The 17368-nt window shown below is 30.0% G+C and overlaps 2 protein-coding genes and 1 long non-coding RNA gene across 7 annotated transcripts in view; 1 reads left to right on the top strand and 2 right to left on the bottom strand.

Moving 5' to 3' along the window:
* LOC144471182 (uncharacterized) overlaps nt 1-17368 on the top strand; it is a 48279-nt gene that overhangs the window by 1020 nt on the left and 29891 nt on the right. The window lies entirely within an intron of this gene.
* Aatf (Apoptosis antagonizing transcription factor) lies at nt 560-4119 on the bottom strand. The gene is made up of 2 exons (XM_078183808.1): nt 3666-4119; nt 560-2147 (listed from the first exon to the last, which is right to left on the bottom strand). The coding sequence occupies exons 1-2, from the start codon at nt 3875-3877 to the stop codon at nt 818-820; spliced, it is 1542 nt and encodes a 513-aa protein (XP_078039934.1). The 5' UTR covers nt 3878-4119; the 3' UTR covers nt 560-817.
* Nab (NGFI-A-binding protein homolog) overlaps nt 6029-17368 on the bottom strand; it is a 62707-nt gene continuing 51367 nt past the window's right edge. Inside the window, exons 6-11 of one of the 5 annotated variants that reach the window (XM_078183000.1) lie at nt 15630-15880; nt 11631-11733; nt 9626-9696; nt 8379-8490; nt 8239-8295; nt 6029-6831 (exon numbers count right to left, since the gene is read on the bottom strand). In XM_078183000.1, coding sequence (XP_078039126.1) covers nt 6724-6831; nt 8239-8295; nt 8379-8490; nt 9626-9696; nt 11631-11733; nt 15630-15880 — 702 coding nt within the window. In that variant the 3' untranslated portion in view covers nt 6029-6723. Of the gene's footprint in view, nt 6832-8238; nt 8296-8378; nt 8491-9625; nt 9697-11630; nt 11734-15629; nt 15881-17368 lie in introns of those variants that run through there. The other 4 variants (XM_078183001.1, XM_078183002.1, XR_013494222.1 and 1 more) reach the window with 4 other exon arrangements.

The raw sequence follows: 17368 nt of genomic DNA, 5'->3' as shown, positions 1-17368 counted from the left end.
GAATATATCTGAAATTTAAACCGATATTAAACTTGGCAACTAATTCCGGGGTGCTTGGAACTTTTGGATGCCTTTGTACAATGTTCTGATGTACTCCGAAGTTCTGCATAAAAGAATTCCCAAAAATTTTTAATTTAGTCTATAATCAATTAAACAGAGCCAATTTAATAATATAATATTTAACTTAGTTTAATACACTACAATACTTTCTTGTAATGTTTCTTTAAATGCTTCAAATTACTTTGATGAAAAATTTTATCAAATTCAACGTTATAAAATATTTCATTTAATGAATTACTGAATTTCTGACTCATGCGTACAATAAATGAATTAAAATCAAGTAGAAAGATAACTTTATTAATATGTAGGAACAGATCTCATAACACAAAATTTCAAAATAATTCATTATTTTTATTATTTTATCAATATCATTAATCCGCATTAATAGTATAATAATAGCATTTAAAGTAATAGCCTTAAATAAATAAGGATTATATTTATTTTATGTAAAATTTTTAAATGCGGAATCTATAAAAGAAATGTAAAAAAAATGGCGAAATAATAAGAATAAGTATATTTTTAATACATTTATATTCACAAATATAAAATAATTATTCTTTTCATATGTAAAAATAATTAAATTAGGGTACATAAAAAAATATGAGCAGTTTCTCATACATACATATGTTATCATTTATTTCTACTGTACAGAATATTGGCATTTTGCCCTTGTTAAATTTGTCTACATTTTATAAAATAGCCTTTATTAAAATGTACAAAATTAAATAGTATTACTAATTATTAGTAAGTTATTACTTTAATTAACATTATGCTTATTTATTGATTTAATTTTACCGAACAGAGAATTATACAATTCATCTTTTGCTTGGTCTGACCATGTATCATTTACAGTGATAGGAGCCATAAAATTGACTAATTTATTATGTACATTGTATCTTATTTTTCTACCCTTGGTTGCTCTAGTATCTACTTTTCTCTTCATTTTGCTTCTCATGTTTTGTAATTGTATCCATTGTTTACTAAGTTGAATAGGATCTGTGACATCGGCTGATTTGTGTTCAATTAAATCTCTTAATAGCTGATGATAAAAGTCATCATCGTCATAAATTTCAGGATCATATTCTTGAACTCTTCTACCCTCATTATCATCAACTGAATCTACTTTTCCTATAATTTTATATTCTGATCGTTTTAATTGCGTTCTTTTCTGTAATTTTTTCTTATCGCTTAATGCAAACTCAATTTGTTTCAAAGTAGTTTGATTTGTGTCTTTATTCAACTTCCCGCTTACTAATTTTGTCTTCTCATTCCATTTTTGTATAACAGAATTTCTATAATTTCTGTAAGATGTATAGCTTTCATTTATTAATTTTTCGTAGTTATTAAGTTTTAATTCCATATTGAACATGTTTTTGGTATTATGTTCTGTATCTTCATCTGAAACCAATTTATCATCTGTATCATTGTCATTATCACTATCTGATAGAATTTCTTCATCCATTGCATCATCAGAATTTATTATTTCACTGTCTATATTTTCTTCTGCTTTTCTTTTCCTATTTTGTGAGGACAAATTCATTGTTTCTGGGTATTGTTTTGAAAGGACAGTTTGTAATTGCAACATATTATTTAGAAGTTTTTTTAATCCATTTCTGCTTTCATTAACTTTTTTCATATATTCTACATTTTCCTTGAAGTTTGTATAAATATCATATTGAGGCATCTGATTACTTGTTACTAGACACTTTTGTAATTTGATTCGAACTTCTAATAAACTTTCCCACAATTTTAATTGGTTTATAATACAACTGCCTTTTTCAATATCTGCTCTGAGATTTGTATGAGAAATTGTTTGAAAATTTGTTTTCTTCTTAACATTCACGTTTTCATCATTTTTTTCTTTCACACGAGATTCTGTACTTTCATTATCATCAATTTCACCTTCAGTAAAATCATGATTTTCATTGGAATCATAGTCTTCATCATCAGTGTTTTCGTCATTACTGCTTTCTTTTTCATTATTTTCCAAACTATTGATTTCATCTTCTTCATCATAATCTGTTGTATTAATTGAGTCATTATCAACAGAATATATATCCTTCCTTGAAATTTTTTTGCCTTTGTACCTATTAAATCACAAAGTATGTTATTATTTAATGTAATAAGACAAAGCAATGTAAATTATATTTATGAAAAATTTTAGTTCATGCTATAACTAAAATTTTTAAGACAATATGGGTGTCCTCAAAGAGTAAACTATGCATTAACATATATGGACCGTTTATTTTGAAAGTGGTCCATTTTCTCTTGTTTCGAGAAAATTAAAGGTTAACATATCTGTTAATTGAAAAATTTAGACAAATTATATGAAATCTGGCAATGTTTCTACTGTTTTATCAATATGTTATTTGGTTATATAAATTTGTTTTAGGCGTATTTTATTAAACTGATGTATACTTACACGCTGTAAATGGACTTATACCACTTTCAAAATTAGACACTTGTAAAAATCGTTTAATTTCAATTTTGAAATATTAAATATCATTTAAAATATACTTCATATTATTCCAATTTCGTTTACAAATAATAACACAACATAAAATAGAAGTAGTATTTTTAATTCTAGATGCTAATTACGATGTTAAAATTACAAGATATTGATAGTATTTACTTATACTCTGCATGTGGCAGTGTTTAAAATATGTATGATGCATCAGAGGTATATAAGGTAATAACTGCTTGATGTCTTTTTATTTTTCATAAGTAATAAGCCTGCATTTGGTACAAAGACACCAGGGCGATTTTTTCAAATTTTAACGGTCTTCCTGGACGTGTATGTAATAAATTTATAGTTCTAAATTCTTTGTCCTTCATTGATGTTTTATATAAAATAGCGTATAGTGCACTTTTGAGATACCTCATCCAACATATTTGCAATCAATTTACCTGTTCTCCATTAGTGTTTTTTCTTATCTGTTTTTTAATCGCATTCTGAAGATTTTTTATTGAAAAAACAGGCTACTGATCGGCAACCATCTGCTAAGTCACCTACCTCTGTCAATTGCATTTACACCACTTTCATAATCGATGATTATGCAATTTCATTTACCGACCAATTTTAAATTGTCCAAAACATGGGAATTTTTTAAGAAATTAAACACGGACTAGTTATACATACAAAATTTACATTAAATTAAGCAGGAATTACGTGATATCTCATTTTTTTCAAAAATGGACTTACACCACTTTCAAAATAAACAGTCCATATTATGCTAACTAATAATTAATAACTTGCAGATCTATATTAAACAGTTGACAAAATGGCAGAGAATATCTCTACTATGTTTAAATGATAGTGTTTTGTCAGAAGTAATCTAATGCTCTCATTATTTTATTCAACATCAAAATATAGCAAATAAGACAAAATTACTAGTTCTTGACATATCCCGTTTTAACTGTTGAAATGACATAGATTCTTTGATTAAAAAACTAAAATATTTGAATAACATTACTACTCAGTACTTTTAATATTAGAATTCAGATTATAAAAGATGTAAATTCAAATAAGGTTTTTCAAAAGTTTTAATATATACTATCTTAGAAGCGTCAATATAAAAAACATAATTCAAAAATGTAGTATTCACCTTTCATCTAATTGCTCCAGAAGATCAACATTTTGTCTTCTAATTTCTGAAACCTGAAAGTTGCTATCGGAATTGTCACTTTCATCATCTTGATCTACTACTTTGGCTCTTGTATCATCGGCATCATCATCAGAATCAAAATTTGTTGGTGCTGTACTAACTAAAGAGTTTATTTTATCAGCCAAGCTTGTCTTTTTTATTCTTAAAGCCATATTTCTGAACAAAACACGGTCACTTAATCTGCGATAACGTTCAGCACGTGCACTTTCATGATGTAAATAAACATAACCTATACAAAGACCAATAACAAGCGATTCATTTTGTAGTACAATAATGGGACCTACTCCTAAGCACCTCTAAGTTGCAGCTTGACTTGTTTAGCGAGGGCCATTATAGAAATTTTCTTTGCGCTGATTGGCTGACAATTTACTATTGAGATAGTATCCACTGCGAATTGGATGCACAGTAATAAGAGTAGGTACCATTACTTTACGTAATTACCATTACGATTGGTAATGTATTGATGTTTAATAACACAAAAGAGTACAGTAACTGAATCTATTCCTGCATAAATTTCTTACTCTCAAAGCTACCGCGCACATCCCTAGCATTTTATTGCGTATCCAATCCGCAGTGGATCCTGTCTCAGCAGTGAATCGTCAATCAGTCAAAGCAATGAAAATTTCTATGGTGATCCTCACTAACAGGTCAAGAAGCGGCCTGGAGCTATTCAGCAGTAAGACCCGTTACTGTAGTAATAATAAGGCAATTGTAAATAAAAGTTGCGATCAATTCCTGCAAGATTTCTTTTCCTCTCTAAATTTATTAACATATATAATATGGTCCAATCTCGTGTGAATCTGGCTCACCATAAACAAACATTTACAATGTAGCAGACCTCCTAGCATCCTGACAGTTCGTGAAATTTGCACTTAAGGTGAGTGTTTTCATTGGTGGCTTAATGTGACCAATGGTGTCAAGGATTCTGTTCAGAATCTGCTCCATGTGTTAGAAAAGAGATTTCATAAATGGGATTGGACGATTCCAATGGATTGCCAATGAAAATTCGTTGGCATCATCCCATTTGTGATGGGTAATTCTTTTAGTCCTACTTTTGCAGTAAGTAGTAGGACTACTGCAATGGAAGAAAGTCATAAAATCATGAAGTGATAAACACTAAACAGTAATGGCCCAACTACAGTAAATTTTCCTTACGTGTTCAAATTTTTCTCTACTGATAGTGGACCATAAATGGTACATGTAAACAGATTTATTTAATTTGTCGAAAACATGTTTTATGACAAATTTAATTCTGTAAAATATATTTCCACTAAAAGAATGAGGAATTATACAAAATGCAATATAGAACAAAACACATCAATTTATTTATTTGTTATATACACAATAACTATTAATTTAAATGTAATAGTTGATTTTCTTCTTCTTGTGGTTTTTCGTCTCGCTACTCGGTACCATATTTTTTTACATTTTGTTTCTAGAAATAAGCGCAACGTTTTCTAATTGTCATCGCTTTTTCGTCTTCCTTTTTAATTTCATATCGTTTTTTTAGATTTTGTCGCAATTTTAGGAGATAATCTATTGTTTTCATCCTTAGAGTAACATAAATAATTAATCTAATCGTTTTCTAAATTCTACTATTGATGTTATCTATGTTACTGAATAATTATACAATATCTAAGCATATATAACTGATTTATTTAGGAAAAGCTCAAGTGATATTTTTTTAAACTAATTTGAAGTTTTACATAAAGGGTTACTATATGCTGCTATTTGGTCGCAAATATTAATGGAGCTGTTGATCTCATTATAATCGTTCACAAATTTAGATTTAACGACACCGTACCCTTTTTTACTAACAATAACCGTCTTTACTGAATGCTTGCTAGATAATAGTAGGGCATATCGTTTGTTCTTCCACTTCATCAATGTTATTTCATCTTTATTTTCTTTTGCATATATTTCGCCTCGTCGTATTTTTTTACATCTGTGTCCTTTTTATTAAATATATTGTTTAAAAACGACATGGTCGCGAAATAGTATTACAGATTCACCAATGCATATGTACCATTTCCGGAGGATCATAGTATTTGCATTTTTTTTTTAATTTGTCGATAATTGGTCTGAATTTATAGAGGCGGTCTTCAACATTTGCATTATCATTGTTTGCAATTTCTTAAATAATACGCGTAATTTATTATTTACAATTTTGTTATTGCACTTTTCGTAAAATATTTATTGCAGTTCTTCTTGAAGTTCTTGCATTTCTTCTTTTATTTATATTTCTTTATTCTTTCTTCCTGCTTCCTCACAATTTAATAGAAATTGGGTAACACGTGCCAGGGTGCATTGTTCTCCTGTGATCTCACTTATAATGCCTTGTGAATGAGGTTCAGCAGGATTAATAATTTTATTCGATGCTTTGCAATTGTGTTAGAATAGAATTACTTTTTCTTAAATTGATTTTGTCTCCTGATATTAGTTCCTTCTTTCGTTAGAAAACATGCAGTTACAACCAGTATCTTTTAATAATCACTTAGTATGCTTTGATAATTAGGTATAATTGTAGAAGTATAGTATACTTCTTGATTTTTTTCATTATGTATTTATTAGTCTTACTCTAATTATAAAATAATGTGTGAATTTCTTAAAAAATGTGATACACAGAATAAGAAAGGTTCAATGGATATTTACAATTTTAACGTTATATAACATATTACATATATTTCAGTCGACTCATGTTTCTCTGGTTAATTAAGTATAGTTTTTATATACAATATCTAAAAAGTTTTTTGTGGTTTATACTTCGTATTAAGAATTTAATAGAATTGTGTATTGACCAATTTCTGCGTTAACATAACTTTGTTAATTTCTTGACGAAAAGAAACAACTGATAAAATAAATTGATGTAAATACATATTATATTAAATAACATGGCGACAATCAAATACAGATGGTAATACTATTATTTTTAATATATGAGCTGAAATGTAATCCTCAAAATCATCTCAATGAAAGAATATAATTGTTTCAAATAATATCACAGTGTAGGTTTCTCATCCGTTGGTTCTTCCTTTATAGGATGGGTACATTCCATCAGGGCAGGATTTGCCACTGCAATTATATCGTCTCCGCGCGAAGCTATTACCTAAATTCATTGTAAGCACAATCAGAATTATTAATAGAGGACTAAAGAAAACCAGAACATTTTATCAGAATAATATTGCATTGAGTCATAATAAATTTTATTGTAGCATAAGAAACTTTTAAATTAATGCTAACGTATTATGTATGTTTGATTATTATTAATAAACGCTATAATATGATTTCTTTTATTACTTTTAATAAAAGTGACTTAATGCAATGTATATACGTAGTAGGTCATCTCTTAAGTTTGTCGTTTATTACTTCTTTATTTACTTCAATATTTAATAATTATTTTTTCAGTCTAGAATCTCATGATAGACACTATGGATTCACTACACAATTTCTGAGGTTTTTATGAGAAAATTTGTCAAAGTTTCTTTTCATGAATTCCATATTATAAAATTGATTCTCACTGAAACATCTATAGTGCTCGACATTCGTAAAATTCAAAATTATGCCCTTAACGAAACTATACAGAGTGTCGAATTTGAATTAAAGCACTCAATAATACTATAGTTCGTTTAAAAAATATTTTAAATGAGCCTTACCCTATTTTGAGGGGGACACATCCTGTTATAGTCGCAAATTTTTGCTGGGTGGACGTGCTTCCGACATTTCAGTGTGACCTTGGTTTTTTAAATGAAACTGTATATTTTTATTATATAAACAGATATTTTATGGTTAATTCATTTAACTAAATACTTTGGTTTTTGATGGTCATTAAAAATCATTCATTACTGCTTAAAGTTTACTTTTCTTAGTGCGAATTTGCCTTATGTTTACATATCAAGTAACGAAATACTGACTGATTTTTCGGATGTTTAACGAAGATTTACACAACATTGAATGATTTTGTACGATCTTTAAAGATCAAGGTGTTATAAATCAATGAATTGACTTTAACTATCTATTTCTATAAAAAATTTCTATTTAAAAAAGCGGAGACATCTTAAAATCTCAGAAGCACGTCCACCCAGCAAAAATTTGTTACCATTACATTATAGGATGTCTCCCTCGAAACAGGGTAAATTTTATTTGACACATTTTTTGAAACGGACTGTAGTTTAGGAGATAATTGAGTGTATTATGTCACACGGGACATCCTGTATATGTAGACGTCCGAAACGTCGTTGCTCATTAAGATCAACACATCCTTTATGAAAACGATCAAACCATTTTCTGCTTGTATTAGGCGATAGTATCATGATTTTCGAATATATAAAAAATGAAATGTTCGTCGCTTTTTAATCGGTTTCTTTTGACTTATGTCTTTATATTGCATTCAATCATCTAAAATCTAAATTCCAAATTTGCAATAATCAAACTTATGGGGCGACCTGACTTGCGTACTTGTACCGTGAATTTCTGAATATGAATTTTATAACGGTTTCACTTGTAATGGAAATACCTTTAGATTAAAATCACTTTCTTTATCAGTATTGTCTGCTTCAGCTTCGTTGGTATCCTGCAATTATTAGACAAATATGTAATTTTAAAAAATTCAAACACTTGATAAAGATGTATTCGTAATATACTCTTAACTCATACATGTATCGATGAAGATTCTTCGTTGGAGAAGGAAAGTTGACTGTCCGAGTCGCTTATTTCTTCGATACTTCCGCTGAATATGCCATTGTTATTCTTCTTCCTCCAAACTGGACTAAAACGATGCAAATGTCTCAACATCAATATGTACATAAGGAATTTCTACGAAACTCCTTTAGATTTTGACAATTTCACACGACTTTGACATAAGCTTGATAATTTAGAAATAGTTGATACTGAAGTTATAGCTATACCAAGTATGTAAATGTCAACTTATACTATTCGTTTAGACACGAAATGAACATTCGACAACGAACAGTTTTGGTATGCATATACATAGGTATAATGTAAATGTAACGTTCAGCAAAATATTGTTAATTGACAGAGGTATGCTTAATAATCCATTATAATATAATTATAATGCATTAAGAACTCATTCAATTATTTCATTTAATTAATTAATTGTTAATAGAATGTTTGAATAAAATTTAATATACTACAAACTTAAATATTTTTATTTTCTTTAAATTTTTATTGGCCGCAAAACGTTGTTCTCTTTTTTTGTTTTTGTTGTTTGCATTTAATAATAGAATTATGGAGGATAATTATATCAGAGAGAAACGTGCAGGCAACGCACGGTGTCCGAAACGGTGTCCACTTATGTGCGTCTGTCGCCTGTCGTTGTCAGATGTCGTATGTGAACTGATGATATAACTGTACAAAAGATAATAATAACAATGCTATGAATTTTTTAAGCTGGCACGTACATCCTTATCATTTTACTGTAGTACATCCAGTCCGCAGCGGATTCTGTTTCGGTAGTGAATTGTCAGCTGATCAGAGTTGTACTTTGAATAATAATAACTAATAAAAGTAATGTACTTTTTAAAATTATAATTCATAATTTTTCCTTTTCCTGAATAAATTTTGCCTTCGTTTCAAAAATTGTAGAATTAAATTCACTGATGTTATGCAAAGCTTGTGAAGAAATATTTGATTTCCTCTCTATCTTATGTACGCACTTAGAAAAAGACAATTATACCGGCAAATATTTCGGCTAGAATATTTTAGTTAGAATATTTCAGCTTCCTTTGGGTGACATGTAATTATGTTATTTCATAGGTCGTAGAAACGTTCAAACTAAATTATTATATTTTGTGAGTAAATCCGAATTTTAAGAATTCTCCGTTATATTGTAACTATATTTTGTAATCAGAAATATAGATAAAAATTGTTCCTTCGATAATCACCTTGATGATATATGTCTTGTAAGTGTTGAATTGTTAATATCCATTTCAGAACAGCGAAGATCCAGCTCCTCCTGAAACAGTTAACTGCTATAGACAATATAAGCGACAACAATGTAGCTCTGTACACGTAAAAAAAACGAAAAATTACTAATGAACAGTGTTCAAATACTGAAAGAAGACACAACTCGTCAGGATACTAGGAACTAAGCATAGAATCTTAACAAGTGTGAAAGAAAGCTAATCATATTAACCCTATGCAGCAGGTCAATATATACTAAAGTAACAAAAATATCCTAATTCCTCTACTTCGCATGTTAGGTAAAAAGATTGTTTCTGTAAGCTTACAACAACAAATTTGTCATATCTCAGAAAAATTATTGTTTGCTTAAAAAACAGTTACATTCATGCAGCACCATTTAAAGCTTGTATATTTTAATAAAAGTAAATAATTAAATTATAAGGAAAATACACTAAAATGTCCAATTCATTTATTATTCAAATGAGTAAAAGAAATTTTCTAATTATTTAAAATTTGTTTTAATAGATCACTTACAGAAGACGGTAGTCCAAGGTTGTTTAATCCTATTAATGTACAGTGAATAACAAAAATATTTACACAACAGAGTTTACATTGATATGCATCTTTAACTTGTATAGAATAGTTTCATAAACTGTTCACATCTACGTAAATATTAAATGAAATAAGCAAAAAAAGCAACAGTTGTGTTTTTTGCTAATAAAAGCAAACTTCACGTTCCTGCTTCTGATCATGAACAATATTGTTTATTAAAATACGATAAAAGATTAGTTTTTGTTAAAGGTATTATGAACAAATACATGTATCTGGTTCATATTAAAGATTAATTTTGTAAGCACCGAGAATTTATAACAACAATTGGTAATTAAAAATTAGCTTATATTTTAACATTATTAATTTACAACTTCTAAGTAATCTAAACGTCATCTGTCGTTTTGAACTGAGAGAAATAGTTACGTAAGTATAGTTGTCACACAACAAGAAGGCATCATTATGTTTATATTCCCCCTCTTATCAGCTGCCCCACTCTCACAGTTATCGGTCGCTATTGGCCGAAAACGGTGACGAAGATCGACAGCGATCGCTAGCGCCCGAACTGTTACACTGCTGCAACTGTTAAGAAGGGGAATATAAACACAACAGTGTTTTCTTGTTGTGTGAGAACAGTACATATATGTGTACAAATACAAAATGTTTAAAACAATATTCTCTGACAGACATAGAAATACGAGATACATCATAATTGAAAATAATATGATAGAAAATATTAAAAGTTTCTTAGAACATATAATATAATTAACAGTGTGAATAATTATATCCACATCTCGTGATAGAATGTAAATAAATTTTGAAAAGGGAATTGAATATTATTTAATTTAAGATTTGCATAAATGTAGCTGATATTCTTTAGCATAATATATTGTACGTTTCTGTGAACTGTGATAAATGATTCGTGTAAAGGAAAATAATAGAATGGACTTTTTAAATGAATAATAAAAAAGTAACAGATCTTCATGATGTTCAAGTATTTTCGGTATTCGTCTTGTATTGGTTTGTTAAACTTTCCTCAGAGAATCGATTGGTAGTGTCATGCGATTTGTTAAAAAGCCATGCATGTTATGCAGAAGCATACTTGACCTTTTTCGGCTGTCGTTCATGTGCGTGACAATCGAACGGTAGTTTAGGTGTTGCAATTATTTTATGTGCTGGATGCATTGTTAGTGGTTAGCGCTCATGCGTGTAGGTAGAATGGTTTCGTTAATATGCCAATGATTCCAGATTGAAGGTATCTGAAACGTAGAAGCCAAACGCGGGCCTTTGGAATATCCTTTTCTGTGGCTGCATAGAGTGCACGAAACGATACAATTTCAGCACGGGATGAAATCCACGATCCAAAATCACGTTTGCAACTAATTTCAACTGGAATCTTCTGCACACAGCATAGTTTTATGGTCGAGGTGCGCTAACCTGCGTCCCGTCTTCATTCTCACCCTCAAGCTCGAGCTTTTGCCGCTTTGCACGCTCGTTTTCGTTATCTTCACCGTTTTCGCGCGGTCTTGACACAGATAGGCTAAAGCATTTCAAACAGAAGTGTCAAATAGTAAATTAATGCGATCACATGTAACACGTTCTCGACAACATTATATTTCATTGTATACATATACAAAATATCCTGGAATTTTTCGGACAAATTGCGACAACATGATCTAGAGGGCAAAAGAAGAAAAAAAATGTTACATGAAGTTCGCGAGCAAACGCTTCATTACATAACCAAATAATGAAAAATGGATAGTTAGTATTTTCAAAGTCTCATATCGAATTAATGTTTAAGAAATGCTATGCTTCTTGTCCACGCAAAACAAAAACATAAGATCAAAATATTCTCGTGTAACCATGTCGGATCTTGTCAAATTATTGTATATCAATGTATTTGAAATACGCAAACTTTTCGGAATCTTATAATATAACAAATTAGAAACTATTTCAATCTCAGGATATTTTTTGTCGTTTCTGAGATATGTTAACTTGAAGTTGAAAATAATTGAGCTTGACTTAAAAAATTATTATAAATTAATATAAAAATTATATTTAAAATGTATGTATACATAAGCATATAATAATTTGACAAGATCTAATATCGTTATACGAGAATATTTAGTTACACAAAGTGTAATGTAAACATGAGATCTCGCATAACGATTCCTTCTAGCCTCATGCCCCTTAATACCAATTTGAAATGACCATTTAAAAATAATGAGAAACCATTTTTTATCATTTGTTTATATTTGATTTTATTTCTATATATCATTTTTTCTCTTCTTGACCTCTACTCAGATATCACGAAAGCCGTATGTAACCCGTTCATTGGAGGTTTCTTATTTATCTACTTCATAATTTTATAATACGTTCTAAATGTTTCAGAAATATTGCTGTAATGATTACATAAGTAACGATAGGAAGATCATATAATTAAAAAAGAAGAAAAGTAGGCTCTGACAGGATTAGATTTAGATCAGTTACTTTCTACAAATAAACTATAAAAATATTGTACAAACACTCCAACAAAATTCGTAAAATAACTAGAGTATTTTTGTGGTATTGAGTTTTAAAGTTATATTAAGAAACGGCGAAAATTAGCTTATTTATTTTTTAATTAGGACCTCTATTTCAAAAATATTTAAAATTGTTATTCACAATTCTTACGACGACATCTAACTGTTTTATTATAAAATGTTAAAACGACGCCTAGTTCAGTACGTCTTTGACACGTTTTATAAACGTTTTGTTCCAGACATCTTTTCTGAGACGTTTGCAAGACGTTTCAAACTGAATGACGCTTTAATATATGAAATAAGATATTTTAAAGACGTGCATTTTACATTGTAAGACGTTCAGACCTGAAATAGACGCCTTTAAGACGTCCTCTGTTATCTGGGCAGATTACGTTTTTACAATTTCACCGGAAACTCCAGGGTCACTTTGTATATTAAACATGAATTATTCTAACGTATACAAACTTTAGATTCTTGGACATTTTAAAGGGTTATTCTGGCTTTCAGGTCTGTGATTCAATTAGTGGCGATCGATAAAAATGTTTTACAGGTGTGCTGAACAGGCGAAATATTTACTATACAAAATTATCTGAGAAATAAAACATTTTCGAAAAAAATAGTTTAAGCAGAAGGTAATAAAAACTGGTAGATCCTATTTTTATAAAGCAGTGTTAAAGCTGTCACTTTAGCTGTCACTCACCTCACTAGGATCTTTCTGAAACACTAGCTGTTTATGTATTTTCTATAACAATTTAGTAATTTGGTGATGACCTTGATCTGTCTGCTTAAAGTAAAATCAAGATGTCCATTTGTTAGAATTTCTTTTAACATTATAATGCTTTCGTGTAAATAATATTTTTACAATACTTTTGCTTGAGATGATCAAAATATAAAACAAAAGAAAGAAATAATCGACTATAACATTTTACTTTTCCCCTTTAATAACATTTGACTCTTTCTTCGTACTACATACGAGACACCACTACTAAACCAATCATAATGCTTTTTATTTAAAAAATATAACAAATAAATTCACTAATTGTGTTCATTTATGAATATATTAGTTAAGTACTTTTTAAGTTACAAACAGACAAATTTCACCTGAAAAAATGTGCTAGCGACAGAAAAAGAGCTTGGAAACGCCAATTTTTATGTAATTTATCTCAAAAATAAATATTTGAAAAGTATTTGATCTTTTCCATACAGTTGTTTAGTAACAGATTTCAAAGGAGACAAAGAGAAGCAAGTTTTCTCCAATATCTTGTAAGGTGCAGACTTGTAACGGCGGCAGAACAATGTCTATTTTTAAAAATCGGTAGTTTTTTATCTGATAAAATAAATTTTGAAAATTATTTAATTATGAAATAAATAATTATAAAATAAAAAATTTTGTTGCCACCTTTGGTAACTAAAAAATTAACTTTCAACGTACAGAATGTTGTTATTATGGCATATTATTTATAGTGTAATGTGCAGAATGTTGTTATTATGCTATATCCATATTATATTATATTATATTATTGGATCTACTATATATATGTATAAATGCGATTACTTTTCTTTGGATGAGATAAAATTGAATTTTACACATTTCCTAAGTGTTGTTACCTAGGTGTGTAGTGAAATCAAAATTTGGAAGAATTATTACATATTTTCTAAAATATATAGTATTTATTTCATATTTTAAAATTGAAATAAAATGTATCCGTCTTACATTCTTTAATTCCGGAAATATGAAAAAAATATATTCTTCATCCCTTATTTTGAAAATTGTTTTCATTCCTTTACTATGAATTTAAATAAATATGTACCAGATATATTTTTATACCAACAAAATTAGTGTAAATCAACAAAATTGAGTTCAGCATGTTTCCTTTGAATTTTAAAAAAGTTATATTACACATGGTAGAGAGTTAAATAAATATTTATTCAGATCATTGTTGAACTGAGGGTTTCATTTCATGTGTGAATTTTTTTATTTCATATTAATGGAATCTAATAATAATGCTTTTGCAGGAGAATCATTTTATACTTTTCAAATTGTGTTTGCAAGAGATCGAGAAATAGCACGTCACAATGTTTCTATTTTTTGTGCATTTCTTCAATGTTTCAAAAAGATTCAAAGTAGCAAGGAAATTCACGTTTGACCCGAAAGAAAGATAACACTCCTCAAAATTATTTGTAACTGTACCGAGATACTACACGATGTCTCAAAGATATCCATTTACATCCATTTCAAGTCTAAACGTCTTACGATCTAAAATGGACGGTGTTTTATTATAGTTCAAGGTGTCTTATTTTAAACGTTAAAACAACGTTCATCGGACGTTTCTAAGAGACTTAAACCTTCCGATATTCAAATAAATATTGTAAAGGCTTAAAAATTGAATATCAAAACAGTTGACTAGTTAGTATAAACGTTATATTCGAATATATGCATTATACTTTCAAGAAAATTGACTGGCTCACGTCGGCTAAACACTTGACTGTGGAACATAACTAACCTGGATTTCAGTCTCGTCAGTTGCAACTTTCTTTTTCTTTCTCAATTATATTATTTTTCTATTCATATTTCTGAAACATTTTATATATATTATAAAGATATAAATAAAATATAAATGTGTCAATGAACTACAAACAGTCTACGTACGGTCTCCGAATGCTGTTTAGACGCCTAGAAGACAGGGGCGCCCATCTTTGTAACATAAGATGTTCGTGAGACGTTTATATGACATTCATAGGACATCAGGACGTCTGAAAGACGCTTTTGTGATATCTGGGTACATTTGAATTTTTTTTTATACGCGGTAACAATTTTGTCTATCATTGGATTGTAGTCAGCGTGAACATGTTAGCAAACGTTTAAAGCGTGTAAAGGGAATGTTTGAATTGATCTTCCAGTAAAGGTACTTACTAATGATTTTTTGAATAATGATACCCAGAATCTCTGACAACCCGCCGGGCCAAAGGAAAAAGTTCGTCCCTTCTAGTAAGAAGGGCAGGTACGAACCTACAAATCTGTGCGGCGGCTTCGTTTACCGACACTTCGTGCAATGTCAGTGGTTTCTCGGGTTTCCTCTTGCAGTCGAATCTTCCATAAATTGCTGCGTACTTTCGGATCTCTTCCATTCGTCGTGGGTCGCTGTCAGGCATAGCCATTACCATCTAAAACAACCCACTGATTCTCTCTTTTTCTAGTATATACAAGCCGAGGGTCGCGAAGGACGGTGAGACAATTAATAATTCACTATTTAACGAATCAAAATCTTTTTCTGTTTTCTAATAACCACTGGGTGATTCTCGAAAAAAGCGTCATTTTCCAAATACAGAAACGAACATTGAATATCTGTAACGCCACCAGTTTAAAACATAAAAATGTGTTTTTGCAAAAATGTGCGTAAAGTATTTCTAAGGTGATCACAATTTTTTGATTTTGTATGGTATACATAGACATAGACTATAAAATACCGAAAATGCAAGTTTTAAAGAGTGTAACTAATTGGTTCAAAAGTTATACGTATTCAAAGTTGACGAATTTTTAATGGTTTTGGCGGGAAAGGGTGTTGCCATGTTGATTGTTTCTAGATTAGCCACAATATTGTTGCTTAGTTAGTTCAAGAGTCCTTAGACAAGTGCAATCACGAAAAGTTACTACGCAAGGAGTTGGGTGGCGGCATATGCGGAAGGAGTCCTGTATAGCGGCGTTGAGCGTCTACAGGACGAACATTACAATCTAATAAATTTCTAAACTGCGATCAAACAAGGGCTCTGTGTCCTCGCGTGTAAGTGGTGGAACAGCTCTGCTCTATAAAAATCATCCAGTGGTTGTTTGAAGTCGGAATTTGTGCTGGACAGCAATGATGTGTACACATGGAGTACAGAGGGCTAGGAAAGAGGACCCGAGAAGGGAGCAGAGAGTAAGATTGTTACCGAAACGGTTTAGTATAATGAGGATTATTTTAAAAGAAGTGGAATGGATCTGGGAGGAAATCTGCAGTCAAGGAAAGAAGAACAAAAATGTGAGGAAAATGCTAGGATAGAAGAGATGAAAAGATACATCAACAGGGTTCAACCCAACAAAATTTCTTAATCTTGGTATAATTCAAAACATAAATACATAGTGCTTCGAAAAATTTGCAAGCTCTTGAAAAGGGGGAGTTCTAAAGTAATTTTAAGTCACTTTGGTTGAGCTAAATAGTTTGTTGCACAAGAAAGAATTCTTCTGTTTTATTTAAAGCATGAAAGATGTATCGGTCATTGGCGATATGCTCTGTTAATAGGCATCAGATAAAAGTACTTGCACAGGTATTCCTGGTTGCTAATGAAAACGAGAGAGTTTTTAACATTTTTTTATGATGGAATGATTTGTTTTGAGATTTCGGAAGTTTGTTTTTACTTCAATATTCATATTGATCAAAAAAATTTACAAGAAAGTAGTTCATCTTCAATTCTATTCTATTCAATTGTTTCAAGGGTAGGCGGATGCTGGTATGTGTTATAACTTTCGATAGGGTGGAGGAGTTTTCTTAAAGGGAAATTTATGGGTCATTCGCGTGTGGTCAATTAATTGACCGTGTTAAATTAATTGGCGTGTTGGCCAATCAGGATGCCGTCCAGAATTACTTGGTTTTTCATATTCAAAATATTTCTTAT

The sequence above is a fragment of the Augochlora pura genome, chromosome 6 (genome assembly GCF_028453695.1).
Source record: "Augochlora pura isolate Apur16 chromosome 6, APUR_v2.2.1, whole genome shotgun sequence".
Lineage (NCBI taxonomy): Eukaryota > Metazoa > Arthropoda > Insecta > Hymenoptera > Halictidae > Augochlora > Augochlora pura.
Note: the sequence above shows the minus strand (reverse complement) of the source record. Positions and strands in the feature narration are given on the sequence as shown.

Excerpts from the sequence above, each read along its gene's own strand:
- Aatf (XM_078183808.1), bottom strand. The coding sequence starts at position 3,877 with ATGGCTTTAAGAATAAAAAAGACAAGCTTGGCTGATAAAATAAACTCT. Across the intron at positions 2,148-3,665 it reads CTGGAGCAATTAGATGAAAG|GTACAAAGGCAAAAAAATTT; the intron begins GTGAATACTACA and ends GTGATTTAATAG.